Genomic DNA, 17,623 nt, shown 5'->3' with positions numbered 1-17,623 from the left:
TTTCTCTCTCTCTCCCTCTCTTTCTTTCTCTCTTTCTTTTTTTACTTTTTTATCATAGCTGAATGTGTTCATCCAGTATGGTTGAGAATCTGCCTGATAAAATTAAGGAACTGTCACCTTGGATAGTCTTGCCCTCGTCGATGTAGCGCTTTCAGCTGGGAGTCCTGCCTGGGAATCCTGATCTTGGAAACAGGACTTTACAGATTCTCTGACAGAAACTCAGAAGCAGTAATGTGAAGGGCAGCCGTTCCTCTGCATGTTTGGGCACTTTGCTGTTGCCAAGCTCATCTAGTTTCTGGTGCCATCGCTGCAGTGCAGTGTAAAACCTGGGATCGCCTCGCAGAGGGGATGTCCCTCCCTGCTCCTCTCTGGTCCTGTTTCTGGCTGCAGGGCTGTAAAAGCACCTTGTTATAAAGATAGACTCTCTGCTCTATGTTGAGGACAAGATTTCATTAGTTTGCATCTTGAATTTTGCCAGTGCCTGAGTATAACATGGCAGTTATAACTTTATGGGATTTTATGGCCAAACAAAAAGCCCCCATGTGCACATTCCACACAGACCTGTGTGTTTGACTCTCCCCAGTAGTGGCCTCAGTGCTCGAGTACATTGGAGGTCACGTCTTAGGCAGCACAGGTGTCTCGCGGCAGCGCGGTTGGCTGATTGATACCACAGGTCTGCTGTGTGCACCTCGTTGTGGTGGATCTCTGAGGTACTTTCTGATCCATGTTGGACAGAGTCCTTTTTTTTAACCTTTAAAATTCAGAAACACATGATATACATGTGACCTTGGTCACTGGTTTACTGTTAAGTTCATAAAGACAAGGTTCAGTGCCTTTAAGGTTTATTACTGAGGCTGGAATGTTAATACTTTTGATAAAAGATAACTATTAAACAGTTATTCTTCTTTTAGATGAATGGAAGAGAATCAGAAGAAGAAAATCTCAATAAATCTGAAATAAGTCAAGTGTTTGAGATTGCACTTAAACGGAACTTGCCTGTGAATTTCGAGGTAAGTTTATTTCTCATGTAGAACTTTGTATTATAAAACATTGTAGAATTCCTCATAGGCGTGATTCCCCCCCAAGTATCATTTGAATAATATAAAATGTGAACCTCCACATTTAAGATTCAGAGTTTCTGTTCAGCAAAGCAGTGTTATTAATTTCTCCTGGAGTCTTTAACCTAGGGGTGTCCTTGGCTCTGTAGCCTGGTCATGCGTGGCCTCAGTTCGTCTGTGAACGTCCTGAGGAGGCTGGCAGAATAGTGGTCTCTTTACTCACATACTCTTTAGGACCCAGGGAGGGTTCCTTGCATTCATCATTCTTAAAAGCATCTTTTCCTCCAAAATATTGAGAATTTCTTTTAGTGTCCCAAACAGCCTTATCAGTAACTTTGAAAAAGATACTGGTTTTGTCATTGTCCATGTCTGCCCCCTGATCCATCTGTTTAATCACTTTCATTGGTCGTTGGGGATTTTGTAATCTAAAAGCAATTTTAGGGTCTGGGACTGTGGCTCAGTGGTAAAGCGCTCGCCTAGCATGTGAAAGGCCCTGGGTTCGATCCTCAGCACCACGTAAAAATAAATAAAGGTATTGTGTCCAGCTGCAAATTAAAAAAAAAAAAGTTTCTGATTAAAATAAATAAATAAATAAAAGCAATTTTAAGGGTTCCTTGTTCAAAATTGAAAATAAAATTCATTTAATGTTTTCTTCAGAAACAACATAGTCTGTCCATAGAATGGGAAGGTAAAGGAGGATTTTTTTTTTCTTTTGAATTTTCCCTTATGGTTTGATGCATGGCAAATTTATTCTTCTTGATCCCATACTTTATCATGGAATTATTTTTGCAAAGCCTATGTGAAGTTTATAATCCTGTAAAATACTTTAGCTTTGTAGCCTCTTTTGCAGTTACAGGTGACCCTCAAGATTTCATTGCCTGTCTTCAACTCTGTACCTTCTCCTCTCGTGTGCTAGTACCCTGAACTCACCCCATATTTATTCCCTCACCTGCCCCTGAGTGAGGCCAGTTTCTGACCTACCGCCTTGGGTGCTTTCTGCTTGCCAAGCAGGACTGGTCTGTGTGCGGGGATCTTCCTTGTCCCCTCCATTGCCCCGACACCCCCCCTCTACCCTCCCTGGCTCCAGCAAGCGAGAGGAGGCTCTGTTTCCTCCCTCCTGGGGTAAGAGCCTCCTGCTCCTGCAGGCCTTGCCATCTTTCTCCTTATGTTGGGACCGCAGAGACGGGGTCGGGGAAGAGGGGAGATGGGACAACTGGTTGTTGAGTAGGGATTAGTTGGGACCTGCACCCCAAAGTATTCACAAGACCTCCCTGGGCACCTGTTGTAAGAGAGGGAAGAAGTATCCCTTTTCTCCCCTGCTTAGGGTTAATATGACAGGAAAATGCTTTTTTTTAAAGATTGGAGGGAGGTGTGTCAAGACTGGGAGAGTGGAGCTGCCTGGCCCTCACGTCATCTCAGGGTTAGAGTTAACTGCTCATGGGGAGGGCCTGGATTTCTGTGAAGTTTGTCACCTGCTCACAAGAGTTGCTGCCCTGCCTGAGAGTTGTAGAACTTTCTGGAACTTTCTGCCGTTCTGTGCATTTTCTCTGTGGAGTCTGGGGTGGGGACCAGATTGCTTCTCACCTCCATTTTTCTTTATCTTTCAGATTTGTCTTTGAAACCTGTGTTAAGGAATGTGTAACGTTTAAGAAGTAGTCACATAAGACACATTGTAGGAGTGCCCTCTGGTGGTTTATATCTTTTTTAATTTTTTTTTGGTAGTTGTAGATGGAGAGCATGCCTTTATTATTTATTTATTTTAATATGGTACTGAGGATCGAACCCAGTGCCTCACATATGTGCTAGGCAAGTGCTTTGCTACTGAGCTACAGCCACAGCCCGGGTTAATATCTTCTTAATTAATACTTTTAAAACAGTTTGTTGGTGGCACAGAGTTTGTAATATGAGTACTTTTCATTGTGTAACTCCTATGTCAGGAGGTTCATATTCTTTTTTACATTGAGCAAGGACTCTGTTTTGCATCTAGAAGATTGCCTGGTGCATATTTCAGATGCTTAGGAACTGTTTCCTGAATAAATTAACATAGTAGTCAATTTTTGATAAGATTTTGGTTGTAAAGTCTGTCATGTAGGAAGATAGGTTAGGTGTTGATAGGAGAAGGCAGGAGCCATCGAACAATGTTTTGGAAAAACAAACGCAGCCTGCCTTTGATGGAACGGCTTGGCTTGGCTTGCAGAAGCTGTGCAGACCTCACAGGCCCTGGGCGTGCCCTCGCTCAGGGCAATCACACCCCTGAGAGCCTCAGGAGGTCCCTAGGAGATGGTGAACACACTCCTTGGGGGACAGGGGCTGTGATTTGAAGTGAACCATAGGGTTGGCTACCCTGTGATTTCAAGTCTGGTCTGAGGATGTGGAAAGCATTGTTCTGGGAAGGAATATTCCAGAATCTAGGTGTTGGCGTAAGGGGCGCCTGAGGAAGTGTTTTTGGCAACCCCTACAGGTGCCTGTGTAGTTTGGTTCTTCACAACACCTCCTTCTCCCTGAAGGGAATGGGCTTTGAAGGGGATAGGCTTTGGGGCTGTGGTGCCTCTTGACCCCCTTCAGCCCTGCACAGCCAATTCTTGGGCTCAAGCTCTTTCCTGGACAGTTTTTCAACCGTTTATTTAAAAAAATTTCAAACCTATGGAAAAGTTGCAAGAACAGCATAGTGAGTGTGTCCTTCACTTAGATTCAGCAACTGTGAACATTTTACCACATCTCCTTTTCTTTTTCTGTAATATTGTTTTAGTTTCCGTTTTTATTTTTGCTGAATCATTTGAGAGTAATTGTCAGATATGATGCCCTTTATTTCCAATATTTCAGCATGTATGTTTTAAGAGTGAGAATATTCTTTTAAAGAAACACAGTTAGTTTGCCTAATAGGGTAAATTCAGCACTCTGCACTACCATCACCCACACATCGTGTGTTCACGTGCGGCCACTTGTCCCAGTGGTGTCCTGGATAGAAATCTTTGCTGCCTCTAGTGTTCAGCACAGCGCCTCACCTCAAATTTAGTCAAAGTCTGTTTGCTCTCCTTTAACCTCTGTCAGCTCCTCAGTCTTTGATGACTTGGACATGTGTAGAGGTCACTTGTAAAATGGTCCTCATTCGGGGCACATCTGATTGCTCATGCATTGTGTGTGCTTTGGCAGGACACCTCAGGAGTGATGTTGGTCCTTCTCAGGGGTCACATGTTGTCTGTTGGTTTCAGGGCTCTACACCAGGTGTGGGGACTCTGGAGGCTGTGCCCTCCCAGCTTCCCCTATAGCTCCAGGCAGTGAGGATCCTGGAGGCGTCACCCATCCCTGCGTTCAGGAGGATGATCTGCATTTATGCATTGGCGTTCCACTGTCAAGAGAACTTCTTCACCCTCTCTTGCATTAGAGCTGAATAGATGTGTTTCTTTTTATTTTATTTGGGGTATTTCTCCTTGTCATAATCGTTCATTTTGATGCCCAGAGTGCCCCTCAGGCTGGCTCCTGTGTCCTTTGACTTGCTCCATCACCTTGTTTGGTGTGTGGAGGGTCAGGTTTCTTGAGGTAGTTTACATGAAGTCACCCTGTTTCTAGCGTGGGCACATGTCCATCAGGATGCAGGACATCTCTTACCCTGTCAGCCTCTGGTGGCTGCTAATCTGAATTCTGTCCCCATAATTTTGCCTTTTTTAGAATATTATGGATATGTATGGTTTTGGTTTCACGTGCATGCCATGTTTTTGAGCTCCCTCCACATGTGTGCATTGGTAATTTGTTCCTGAGTAGTAGTCTTGTGTATGAGTGTGAAACAGCCTAAGCATTGTCCAGGAGAGGGGCATTTGAACAGGTTCCTTTTGGGGACTGTTAAGAATAAAGCTGCTGATATTCTTCTGTAAGTTTCCTTGTGTACATGTGCACTCAGAATCACTGAGTTATAGGGTAGATATTTTAACTTCAATAAAAACTTGCCAGTTTCCCAAAATGACTGTACCGATTTGCATTCTAACACTTAATATTGTAAATCCCCCTCTCCGTCCCCAGCATGGTAGGCAAGTGCTCTGTAGCACTGAGCTGAATCACTGGTCTTTAAAAAATTTTATTAGATACATATCTGAATATGTATCTGCCAACTTTGTGGACATCAGGTTTTCTTCTGAGACCTTTATGGTTTTAGCTTTCACATTTAGGTCTGCGATCTAGGTCTATGATCCAAGTAAAGTTTTTTCTTTTTTAAAATTACAGGATAGGGTCTCACTGAATCACCCAGGTTGGCCTTGAGCTTGCCATCCTCCTGCCTCAGCCTCCCAGGTCACTGGGGTTACCAGTGTGTGCTGTTGCACCTACCTGAGTCCAGTTAATTTTTGTTTATAAATCAGTGATCACAGCTCAGTCTCCCCAGCACCTTGCCGTGTGGATATCTAGTACCTCTTTTAAACTTTTTGATTGCTTTTGTGTTTGCTGAAAGTCAAGTGACTATCTCTGTGCAGTCTATTCCTGTACTTTGTTCTGTGGATTTGTTTGTGTATCCTTACTCAATATTATGACAGTATAGCTGCTGTAACTTTAGAGGAATTCTTGGAATCTGGTAGTGTAAGTCTTCTAATGTTGTTGCTCTTTTTTTAAGTGTCGTGGCTAATATACATTGGATTTGATTTTTATTTTCCTTCCATGTGATTATGTGATTGCTTCAGTATATAGTCATTTCTGTTGATACTCAAAAGATGTGTCTCCTGCAGTGTGTCTCCATTCTGACCCTCCCACCTGTGGTAGCTTATTGTTGATTTCTGCTTTATCCCTCCTGTGTCTTTTTGCAAAAATAAGCATATAAACACACGTGTCTATATATAATTTTTTATGTATTTGTGAATACATTTATAAACCTTTTTTCTTAGAGTTAAATTACTAGACCGTATACTCTCTGACTGTTCCTTTTTTCTACTTAATATATGCTGGAATTCACCTTGTATCAGGGCTTAGAGATTTTTTAAATTCTTTTTTTACGGTTGCTTAGCAGCCAGTATTTAGCAAGCTCTGTCCTGGCTGGAGACTCCGAGCAAATAATAAACTTGAACTCTGTGCTGCAGTGATTTCTGGGCTTTTCTGGGCCTGCTTCTGCTGGTTGCAGTGGATCACACTGAACTCAGGACCTTGGGGAAGATGTGAGCCATTCTGATGGGGTGGAGTGAAAAAGTCCCCCTTTCAGGCCTGAGTGTTTAAGGCTCAAAAACACTCAGGCCTGAAAGGGGGACTTAAAGAACATAAACCAGTTTGAAAAGTAGGAAGAAAGGGAAGGAGAGGCTTTCAGGCCCCAGGGCTTGCTGTCCTGCTGTAGATGTGCCTTCGTTTCGTGGTCCCTGTCCCAGTGCCCTTGACCTGTGTGCTTCACGAGGAGAGAGTGTGCCAACCAGTGTGCCCCACAGCTTTTAGCAAGCGTCTGTCACACTTTCACTCAGTCTTTCCCTCTGACACAGGTGGCCCGGGAAAGTGGCCCACCCCACATGAAGAGCTTCGTGACCAGGGTTTCGGTTGGGGAGTTCGTGGGGGAAGGGGAAGGGAAGAGCAAGAAGATTTCCAAGAAGAACGCGGCCCGTGCTGTACTCGAGGAGCTCAGGAAGCTGCCCCCTCTGCCTGCCATGGAGCGTGTGAAGCCCAGGATCAAAAGGAAAACCAAGCCCACAGGCAAGGTGCGACCCTTTCCGAACAAAGGGCCGCTATCATTGCCCCATGGGGTGGAGGGTTAGAATCCTGGTGGTGGCTGTCTCCAGAGCCAAAGGGGCAGGACTAAAAGCACATGCTACGCATGATAGACACTTTACAGATGCCACACAAGAGCCACAGGTCAGGTAAAGACAAGGACACTGAGTGGGTGCAGGACCTCATGCCTGCCTGTGGGGCATATGGGTGAGTGGTGGAGCCTCTGTGCAGTGACCAGCCGGGTCCTGAGGTGGTGGGAGGGACATGTGAGGCAGGAGGGGAAGGAGTTTACTGAATGCTGCTTCCTTTTGGATTTTGAGCTCTACCAATGGACCTGTCAGAACATATGGATCCCTCCTCACAGCCAGAAGAGGGACGAGGTTCCACTGGGGGACGTGTGGAGTGCTAGGATTTTCTTCCTTAAACATTAGCATTACACTTTCCTTTGTGCTTAAGGGGTCCTGGAAATGCTCCTGGTAGTGGAATGGATGAGGAGTACTTGGCACAGAAGCAGGCCAACAGGCAGGAAGTAGGATTCTTAGCTTCTTCCCATCAGATGGAGTTTTTTTTTTTTTTTTTTTTTTTTTAAGGGGCAGGACTAAAAGCACATGCTAGGCTTAAAAAAAAAATAACTTGGTGTAATGGTTTCTGGATTTTAAGTCATTGTTAGGGAAGCTGGAAACCATCATCGTGTGGTCTGTCTTCCACATCTGTGTTTCCCATCCATGGAGTCCCTCAACCTTGGAACAAAAATACTTGGGAAAAAAATGTCTGGTGGCATTATACAGAGCTTTTTCCCCTTGTCATTCTTCCTAAACAATACAGCTTCACGTGGTATTTGCATTGTTATAAACTGTCTAGCGATGATCTAAAGTTCGGGAGGATGTACAGAGGCTCATGTGCACACTGCACCATTTTATATAAGGGACGCTTGCAGCTGGAGATTTTGGTGTCCTTGTAGGATCGGGGAACAATCCCCTGCAGATATTGAGGGACAACTGTACAGATTTCTGGGGGAGTTTTAGAAATGGGAGTTTCAAATTTTTCTCTTTATTTACTGTCATATATGGAAACTTTTTAAAGAGCAGGCACTCAGCTTGGTGTAGTGGCTCATGCCTGTATCCCAGCTCCTCTGTAGGCTAAGGCAGGGGATCGTTTAAGGCCAGCCTGGGCAACACAGTGGAAAAAAGAAAGCAAGCCACCATTGCAGCGATGCTCGCCTGTTCAGTGAAATATTGATGTTGCTTTGGTAAGACCTCACCTCAGGATGATCAGAAAGTCATAAACATCTGATGAATTCTGAGCCATTAAGTCAGTGTGAGGTCTCATAGCTCCCGTCACATGCTGACTCTGAACCAGCCGGGTCTTTCTTGGGAGCAATGTGGCGCACGGTTTCTCCATATAGCGTTTCTTCCTCAGCTACAGACAAGCCCAGAGTATGGCCAAGGGATGAATCCCATCAGCAGACTGGCCCAGATCCAGCAGGCCAAGAAGGAGAAGGAGCCGGAGTACACGCTGCTCACGGAGCGAGGCCTCCCCCGACGCAGGGAGTTCGTGATGCAGGTGGGTGGCGTGGCTGGGTCGCCCTTCTTTGACCACAACCAGACCCTGTATAAGTCCAGTCCAGGGGCTGGGAGCTTTCCTGAGGAGGCCAGTCCACTCTGCCATCACGAAGAATGTGCTCCTTGGAGTGATGTGGCAGTTTAGAGATGCCCACTGGCCGCTCACCTCAGGTGCTGCATGTCCACGGGAGGAAGGTGGAGAGAGCGCTTGCCTGGTGGGTTCTGGGCGAGTCTTTCTTCCTCATCTCCTTGGAGGTTTATGATGATCTTTGCAGAAGATCAACAGATCTGTTCCTGTCCCGTGTGCAGGGCCTGGACCATGGAGTTGGCTCTTCCTTAGACTAGGGTGACGCTCACAGGGACACGGAGGGTTTCTCCTTGTGCTGGGTTTATTAAACAGTTACTTCTCATGGGCACCTTAACTTACTTGAAACCTGAATTTAATTATTTTCTAATGAAAAACAGAATACAGCGGTCTTTCCCTATTCTGAGGTTTTACTTTCTGGAGTTTTACCCTGGTCACCCTGGGTCTAAAAATATTAAATGGAAAATTCCAGAAATAAACAATTTGTAAGTTTTTTTTTTTTTTTTTTAAAGAGAAGAGAAAAAAGAGAGAGAGAGAGAGAGAAGGAATCTTCTTTGTAGATGGACACAATACAGTGCCTTTATTTTTTTTTTTATGTGGTGCTGAGAATCAAACCCGGGTCCCACGCGTGCTAGGCAAGCGCTCTACCGCTGAGCCACAATCCCACCCCAACAATTTGTAAGTTTTAAGTTGCACGCCATTCTGAGTAGCAGGGTACCTTGAGCCATTCTGCTCCATCCCAGAAAATTCTTTTGTCCAGCGTACGGACGGTGTATACTCCACCTGCTCATTCACCATGTAGTAGCCACCTTGATTACTAGATGGACTGTCATGGTGTCAGGGCCTGGTGACTGCAGTGTTGGGCATCCACTGAGGGGTTGGAATGTGCCTTCTCAGATAAAGGACCTGCTGCATTTGACTCTTGTGTGGCAATTTGCAGCTCATGAACTGTCTGTCATCCTGGTGTTTGTTCTGCCGTGTCAGGAGACGAGAGGAAATGAGCCTCACATTCTCTAAGAGGAAACCACACTTTGTGGAGAGGATCGGTTTGCCCGAGACCGGTGGCTGGGAGACAGCCAGATGGGAATCATCCTAGGACCCTCTTCAACCAGGGAAGGGTTTCCTTGATCCTGTCCTTGTGACATTGTGCTTTTGGTTTTAGCAGCAGGGTACCTTGGTCAGGACCAATTTAGGAAGAGGATGTAAGCAGGTGTGCCAGAATATGTTTAGCAACCAGCTTTTAGGGAAAGGTGGCATGGCCGGAAGGAGGTGCCCAGGCAGATGTTTCTAGAAGCACATGCACGCACATTTGGGCATATTCTAGATTCCACTGATGGAAAGGGGTGTGGCACACAGCTTGGATAGGATTCTCTTTTTTTTATTTATTTATTTATTTATTTATTTTTATACATAGCGGTAGAATGTATTTTGACATATCACACATATATCGTGTAACTTCCCATTCTTGGGAAAGTTATATTGTAGTATGTTCATATATGAACATAGGGAAGTTACGGAAGACCCATCCCCCCTCCCTCACATATAATTCTCTTTATCATAAATTTCATACACCTAGAACTTCACTGTGAAAATTACCAACACCAGTGTAACAGAATCAGCACTTAATGCTTTATTACAAGATCTGGTTTAGCTGGGCACATCTGTGATTGATCTCAGCTACTTGGGAGCATCACAAATTCAAAGCCAGCCTGGGCAACTTAGCAAGACCCTGTTTCAAAATTTAAAATAATAAAAAGGGCTGGAGATATAGCTCAGTGGTAGAGTGCCCCTGAGTTCAGTCCTCAGTACCAAGGGGGGAAAGAAAAAACTGTATCCAGTTTAGCAAAGAAGGTTGCTCATGTTATCGACAAATCCATAATTTAGATTTTAATTTTAGCATGAATATTGGTTGATGGTTTTGTTTACCTTAACAAATAAGATGAAAGGAAAGCCATGACGATGTGACTTTGCCCATTTATAAATGATCAGTGCTTTCTCTGCTGAACTGGATAGCTTTTACAGCCTGGCAAATGCTTCAGTTTCTTGTAGAGTTTAATGGCTGCAGACTTCACATACTTTTAAACTTAATCTGCATTAATAACCTTTTCTCCATCACTTTTAAGTTCAGAATTTGTCAGTAAATAACTTAATATCAAATAGGAACACTGGTGGATGTCTGTGGTGCATATATTCCCACAACAGCTGATTGCAAGTTTTTATAGCACCTCTGGTCTTGGAGTTGGGAAGAGAGATGTGCGGTGGCAGAGAGGCGCACTGTCGTATCCGACTTCCTCATGTTGATATGATGATGGGCAGCCCCTCAGGAGCAGAGATGGCTGAAATGTAGTCAAGTGGGATGTGCTGAGTTTTGAGTATTCAATATCTCTGTGAAGTATACGCTTATGTCATCTACGGTTTCATAAAGGCCATGTTTAACAGCCAGCTCTCTAAATTCCCAGATATTCAGTAACTGGCTCCCGAGGAGTGGGGCAGGCAAGCTGCAGAGCAGCCTGTCAACCCTGCCATCCAGCTTTGCCCGTTGCCAGGTTCCTTGGCCAGCATGCCAGCCCATGCCTGCTTGTTGCTGAGGGTAAGCACTGCCTGTTCTGACTGCCTTGTTCAGGTGAAGGTGGGAAACCACACTGCAGAAGGAACGGGCACCAATAAGAAGGTGGCCAAACGCAACGCAGCTGAGAACATGCTGGAGATCCTTGGTTTTAAAGTCCCACAGGCCCAGCCCACCAAACCTGCGCTCAAGTCAGAGGAGAAGGTAAGTGCTCAGGGTCCTGCTTACAGCATGGCTTCCTCCCCAGCCCTGGGAACCCCGGCACCTGCGGGGCAAGCCCAGGGCGAGGTGTCCCCCTCCTCCCTGCAGCAGAGCTGCTCTGCCAGCAGCCTCTGAACAGTTTGGACCAGATAGTGCACTCGGGGATTTCCTACCCAGGGGCTCCAGACAAGGCTTGGGCCAAGCACTTACGTGCCAGTGTCCTTGCAGTCTGTGGAGACTTCACTGGAGGGCAGCTTGTTCCTGTCAATGTTTGTAGGATGATGGGGCCCGACTTCAAGGAGGGTGATTCTGTCATTTGTGCTTTGAAAGTGAAGCCTACAGGAAAGATTGATAATGCTTACACTTCTATTGTGGAGAAGGCTTTGGTTTTTCTAGGCCAAATCTGTGGGATTGGGAATTCTTTTCTTTTAATAGAACACAAGATGAAAGTGATCCCATATTGAAAAATCACTTTTGCCAGCATAGCCTTGGATGCCCTCTTATTTCCAGTCACTGACAACCTGTTGGGATAAACCTGAAATCAGGAGTGGCCACTCATCTCTGCCAGTTGTATTGATAAAGGCCACACAGTTCATCATTGGGACCCCAAACATTTGTCATAGAGTTGGTATTTTGGTTTTTCATTTCAAAAATCTTGTAGAGCATTCATTAGCATCCTTTTCTTTTTAGTTTTCAGAAACAGATCAAATTTTAGATAGCAACATCCCCCACCCGCAAAGTGTTACCTTAAGAAGTGTCATCTGATTCCTAGATTGGGAATCGGCTCCAGGAAACAGTCTTGATACGTGGTCAGCTTCCATCTAAGAGCTCCTTTCCCACTTGGATCTGCTCTGACAGACTAGCACCTTCTTCTGGTCAAGCCCCCCACCTCCACCCCCACCCCATGCTCCGAGGGAGAGTGGCTCTGCCTGTGTGGGGCTGTCGCCACCCTCGGTGTTCTGTGGATGGGCAGGTGTCGGGTAGGGCAGGGTTTTCCCGCTGAAGACCTCGTTTGAGCCAGTTGGGTTTGTAGTTCTGGGTAGCAGGAACTGCGATGTCAATGGCTTCATTTATACTCATACCCGTCCTTCTCCCCCCCCCTTCCCATTTAAGACACCAATAAAGAAATCAGGGGATGGAAGAAAAGTAACCTTTTTTGAACCTGGCTCTGGGGACGAAAATGGGACTAGTAAGTGTGATCTTCGTGTGATCCAGATGTGGTCCTGGGGATTGCATGCTTCCTGAGTGAGCGGTGTGACTCGTGGTGTCAGAAGCTGTGGCCCCCTTGGAGCTGGGGTGGCGGGCAGTGGGTGCAGTGTGGGGCGTCCTCTGGCGGTGTACGTGGGTTTGTGTTTATCTGTGTGTCCCTCCTCAGGTAATAAAGAGGACGAATTTAGGATGCCTTATCTCAGTCATCAGCAGCTGCCTGCTGGGATTCTTCCCATGGTGCCCGAGGTCGCCCAGGCCGTAGGAGTTAGTCAAGGACATCACACCAAAGATTTCACCAGGGCAGCTCCAAATCCTGCCAAGGCCACGGTAACTGCCATGATAGCCCGAGAATTGTTGTACGGGGGCACTTCACCCACAGCCGAGACCATTTTAAAGAATAACATCTCTTCAGGCCACGTACCCCATGGACCTCTCACAAGACCCTCTGAGCAACTAGACTATCTTTCCAGAGCCCAGGGATTCCAGGTAACTGGTAGGCCTGAGGTGGGAGGGCTGGGCTCCTCTCAGAAATTGAGCTTCGCACTCTACGCAAAATCAGACTCTTGCTGGGAGTGAACTCAGTACTAGAGCGCCGGCCTAGTGTGTGTGAGTCCCTGGCTTCATCTCCATGCACTGGGAAAAACACAGAAGGAAGAGTAAAATGAAGTTCTGTGCCCCGGGGGTGGGAGGTTGGGGGTGGGCAAGCAGTGGCTTGGCAGAAGGGTGATCCTGGACAGGGAAGGAGGTGCAGCCAGTCACAGGCCTGTAGGGGAAAAGAAGGGCCTTGTCCTTTCATAATACCATTTTCAAGATCTAAGCAATCCTAAAAACAAAGCCTTTAACCTTTAGTGGTAGTTGCAACAGATCACCTGAGCTGACCCCTTGACCATTTGGAAGGTCACAGCCTCTTCCATGCCAGGCATCCTTAGTTGGCATCTTCTAGGTTCCTGTAAAATTCTGGGCTGGTCCCTGAGCATCCGGGCGGGTTGGTGGTGGTCACAGTAGGTAGGGTGCGTCCCAGACGCTGGCCAGGAGCTGCCACCCTCCACTCATTCATGCTTGCCACCTCCCTGCCCTGGCCTCAGTTCTCTTTCCCCCTCCAGGTTGAATACAAAGACTTCCCCAAAAACAACAAGAACGAATTTGTATCTCTCATCAATTGCTCCTCTCAGCCATCTCTGATCAGCCACGGTATCGGCAAGGACGTGGAGTCCTGCCATGATATGGTACGTCACCCCTGACCGGAGGGTTGGTGAGTGAAGCTGGGTGGTTATGTGGAGCTTGTCCTGGCCTTGGGGAGAGGGGAAGCCACTCTTCCATAGACCTCGTGAACAGCTGCTGGACAGTGCCCGTCTGTGAAGACCGACTTGGCTGGCCAGGCGGGTCTCACTCTGTCTTACCTGTCAGGTGGCCTCGCCCTTCGATCTCCCAGGCTGACCTGAGGGTTGACTGCGACCCTGGGGCTCCTCCAGAGACTGACTGTATTCACTTCATTTCCCACCGGCACTGGGAATCGGGGTCCATGTCCGGGCCGCTGTGTTAAGCCCCTGTTCTGGTGTTCTGTTTAGATGAGTTTGTTCATGAGAAACACTAAAACTGAGAAAAGGGATTGGCAACAAATCGAAGCTGTGGCAGTTCACTTAACGGAATATAATGCATGCATCAAATTAATGTCTGAAGATCATGTAATAAAAAGGAAAATGCACGTTAGGCTTTTGTTTGAAAGTAGTATAGAAAATTCATGTAGTCTGGTTACAGTGAGGTGTTAAAACTCCTAAGCGGATGTCTGGAGGCTGGGCTCAGTGGTAGAGCAGTTGCCTGCATGTGTGAGGCCCTGGGTTGATCCTTAGCACCGCATATAAATAAATAAAATAAAGATCCATTGGCAACTAAAATATTTTAAAATACTAAGGAATTATTTCATAAAATGAACAGAGGTTGTGATTCAGTGAGGTAACTGTGACTAATCTATTTTATTAAATGTGTGTTTCAAATTAAAAATTCAGACATTTTCTTTGGTGGGTCCAGTTTACGAAGTTGCCTCACGTTTGCTGGGGCAGCAGGAGACCCCTCCTTCCCTGCTGCGGTGTCCTGCTGGAGCTGCCCGCCATGGCTGTGGTTTCACTCTCCCTTCTCTCCCCCTCAGGCTGCGCTGAATATTTTAAAGTTGCTGTCTGAGTTGGACCAACAAAGTACAGAGACGCCAAGAACAGGCAACGGGCCAGCATCCATGTGAGTGAGCCGCCCGGCCCCCACCTGCATCTGCGCCCCTGGCTGCTGGCTGGGAAGCTGCCCCTGCCCCAGTGTCCTCTCCCACCCACCTTCTTCAGGCGGAGTGCTGCTTGTTCTGGGTTGATTTGGAATAAGTGCCACATTCGCATGGCTCAAAGCTGAAGTGTTCCTAAGGGTGCACAGTGGCCGACCTGGCCCTGCCCCGTCTCCCGCTCTCCTGCTCCCCCAGGGCTCGCGTGTTCACTAGTTGTGTAGCTCCCGCTCTCACCGCCCTGAGGCGGGCGTCCTCTGTCCCCCCCCTGCTTCCTTCACTCACGGGGTTGCTGGGAAGCTCTGCTCTAGCCTGGCATCGCCAGCGGGGCCTGCCCTGATGGCCCTTGGGGTTTGCTGAGAGCAGTGTCCCCTCAGCACAGGGCTCTCATTTCAAAACTGGTGTCATTTTCATTTTTCCTTCCTTAAAGGTGTGGGAGGTGCTGAACATTTTCTGGCCGTGAACCATTTTGAGACCCAACATATATACTGAACACACTGAAACTGCTTTGAAAATTTGGAATTTCTGATACGTCCAGTGGGCTGAGAGATGTGGTGGGTCAGAGGCGGGCGGCAGCATGGAGACCACAGCGACCCGAGGTGGCCAGCGGATGAGGCAGCTGCTGGGGGAGAGGCTTGTGGGGATCCAGCGGCGGCTCGGTGCTCGGCCTTTTTTTTTTTTTTCCTTTTTGTCTCTCTTTGCTGTGTAAAAAAGAAACAAAACATGAACGTTCTTGTCCTGGTGACTCAGACACTTTGGGACAACCCTGGACAGCCACGCTGGACAGAGGCCCTAGACCGGCCCCAGAGCTAACAGCACCAGAGAAAATCCAATGCTTCCTCCTCAGCTGACCTACCTTCCTAGCAGGCCGGCCACCCACCGCCTACGTCGTGCCCACCCTGAACACCACTTCCTCCCCAGTGAGGCGTACTCTTCTTCGTTTCATTATTTTCTTTTGATTGATATGACACTATATAAAGTTTTCATTTGAGAGTTTCTCAATTGTATCTAGTTATATAGCACAGTTTAGAAACTTGTCTGAGACTGACTTTATCAGTACCTAACCGGCAAAGATCATATCCATGTGTGTGGTTATGCGTTCCTATGTCATTGGACTAACCCAGGACCCTTTCAGTAGTGCAGGTTGTGGCCCTCTGGTTTAGCTGAAAAAGTCCTGGACTTCTCAGAAAACTTGATGAAGTCTCCCACAGTTGTATAAATTGGACAATTTAGGAATTTTAAACTTTAGATGATCATTTGGTCCTTTTCTATTTTATTTTTATTTTTGTTAATGCAACAGGACTTAAATAAATGAACTTTGATCTTTGTTTTAAAGATTATTAAAAAAATTGTGTCTATCCATCTGGCTCTTGAGGACGTTTAGCTTTCACCACACTGCGGGGTCGCGCACACGAGCCCGCAGCTGACTCTCCTTGAGCGCTTGATACTATTAATGACATCTCTGTGTTGGGCTGAGAAGAACGACCGTTTGTATATACAGCTGTGTTGCTTTTGATGCTGTGCTGTTGTACACAGAGATGTGTGCACAGAGGTCTGCTCTGTCCTGGTGAAAAGCGCGTGCCCTGCCGGTTCAGTACTGCTTCCACCCGTTGTTCACGCTGGAACTTTCTCCCCATGGAATGTAAGTAAAGCTTAGTGTTTGTCACCAATAAATGGTCATACTAAATTTTTTTTTTAATTTATTTTCAAATGCCAGTATGTTAGGTTGGTCTCCTTCCAAGTCATCCCTCCCCTTTTTTATTTTTAAGAAAAAATGATTTGTAATGCTTGTGATTCCCTCTGGGCAAAATCTGAAGATCTGAGATAACTTTATATCAAACCATTGATCAATAAACAGCTACTAATGAAGTTTCTGGTCCTGTTGAGCAGTAACTGAAGAAGCTAGGGAAGTGAAGTGGGGCACAGGGCCAGCCGGGGAGCACATGGGGACACTTGGTGCGGAGGTGCCCTCCAGCCTGGTAAGGGGCAGCTGGTGGTTCTGGTACTGGTTATTGAACCCAGGGGCGCTCTGCCACTGAGTTATATCCCCGGCCCTTTTTATTTTGAGACAGTGTCTTGCTAAGTTGCTAAGGCCGGTCTTAAGACTTGTAATCCTCCTGCCTCAGCGTCCTGAGTACCTGGGATTACTGTCTGATAAAAATTTTTTTTTAAAGAACTATAAGGTTTTAATGGTGGTTGTCTATGAAGTGACCACCTGACTTAACCAAAAGTGATCTGAAGGCATTTTATGTCTTTCAAAATAACAAGACATGGGCTGGGGCTGGGGCTGAGTGTCAGAGCGCTTGCCTAGCAATGTGTGAGGCACTGGGTTTGATTCTCAGCACTGCATATAAATAAATGAATAAAATAAAGGTTTATCAACATCCAAAAAAAATATTAAAAAGAAAAAAAAACGAAACTAGACTAGTGGGACAGTGACTCCCATTGAGGCAGGTGCCCCTGTAGGTTCAGAAGCCCTCAGAAGAGCCGGTTGTGGCCTGCAGCAACTTGTGTTCCTCATGTAGCTGGATGCTGAGTGGACAGTGGCACTTGGAAGGTGTCCATCTTGGGGTCTGCGGTTCTGGCCTGTTCCAGGCACTCCACAGAAGCAGCAGTGGCCTGGGCGAACTTGGGTCCACTCAGACCTGTTGACGTGAGCGTTAAGTGCTAAAAGCATCACAGTGAAAACCAGGATAGTTCAAGAAGAGCACACTGGCAAGCTTTCCGTCCCCTCCTCTCTGTACATTAAAACATAACCATCTAATTTTTTTTTTAATCTTTAAATAGTGAACTTGTTTTGAAGTTACTTCAAACAGAAAAGTTGAATTTTACTGAAATTGCATCTGTACTCTCTCTGTCCCCCCAATTCAGATATTCCATCAAGTCAGGAAGTCAGCACCACCACCCTGTCTGGGGACCTCAGTTCTGGGCTTGTCGAGCAATGCACGTTGCCTTGACCTTCCGGGCTGTCTGGTTGCTCGGCCGCCTGGCTGTCCTTGGGACTTCTCT

At 46.5% G+C, this 17,623-nt stretch overlaps 1 protein-coding gene across 15 annotated transcripts in view; it reads left to right on the top strand.

Moving 5' to 3' along the window:
• STAU1 (staufen double-stranded RNA binding protein 1) overlaps positions 1-15,336 on the top strand; it is a 53,626-nt gene extending 38,290 nt beyond the window's left edge. For 12 of the 15 annotated variants that reach the window (XM_081292640.1, XM_081292647.1, XM_081292636.1 and 9 more), the window contains 9 exons: positions 912-1,010; positions 6,488-6,718; positions 8,148-8,291; positions 10,999-11,145; positions 12,256-12,331; positions 12,518-12,837; positions 13,455-13,577; positions 14,498-14,583; positions 15,045-15,336. In XM_081292640.1, the coding sequence (XP_081148766.1) occupies positions 912-1,010; positions 6,488-6,718; positions 8,148-8,291; positions 10,999-11,145; positions 12,256-12,331; positions 12,518-12,837; positions 13,455-13,577; positions 14,498-14,583; positions 15,045-15,060 (1,242 nt within the window). In that variant the 3' untranslated portion in view covers positions 15,061-15,336. Of the gene's footprint in view, positions 1-911; positions 1,011-6,487; positions 6,719-8,147; positions 8,292-10,998; positions 11,146-12,255; positions 12,332-12,517; positions 12,838-13,454; positions 13,578-14,497; positions 14,584-15,044 lie in introns of those variants that run through there. The other 3 variants (XM_081292645.1, XM_081292646.1, XM_081292639.1) reach the window with 3 other exon arrangements.
• Positions 15,337-17,623: the final 2,287 nt, after the last annotated feature.

The sequence above is a fragment of the Spermophilus citellus genome, assembly GCF_964194105.1.
Source record: "Spermophilus citellus genome assembly, chromosome: 4".
NCBI classification, from domain to species: domain Eukaryota; kingdom Metazoa; phylum Chordata; class Mammalia; order Rodentia; family Sciuridae; genus Spermophilus; species Spermophilus citellus.
Note: the sequence above shows the minus strand (reverse complement) of the source record. Positions and strands in the feature narration are given on the sequence as shown.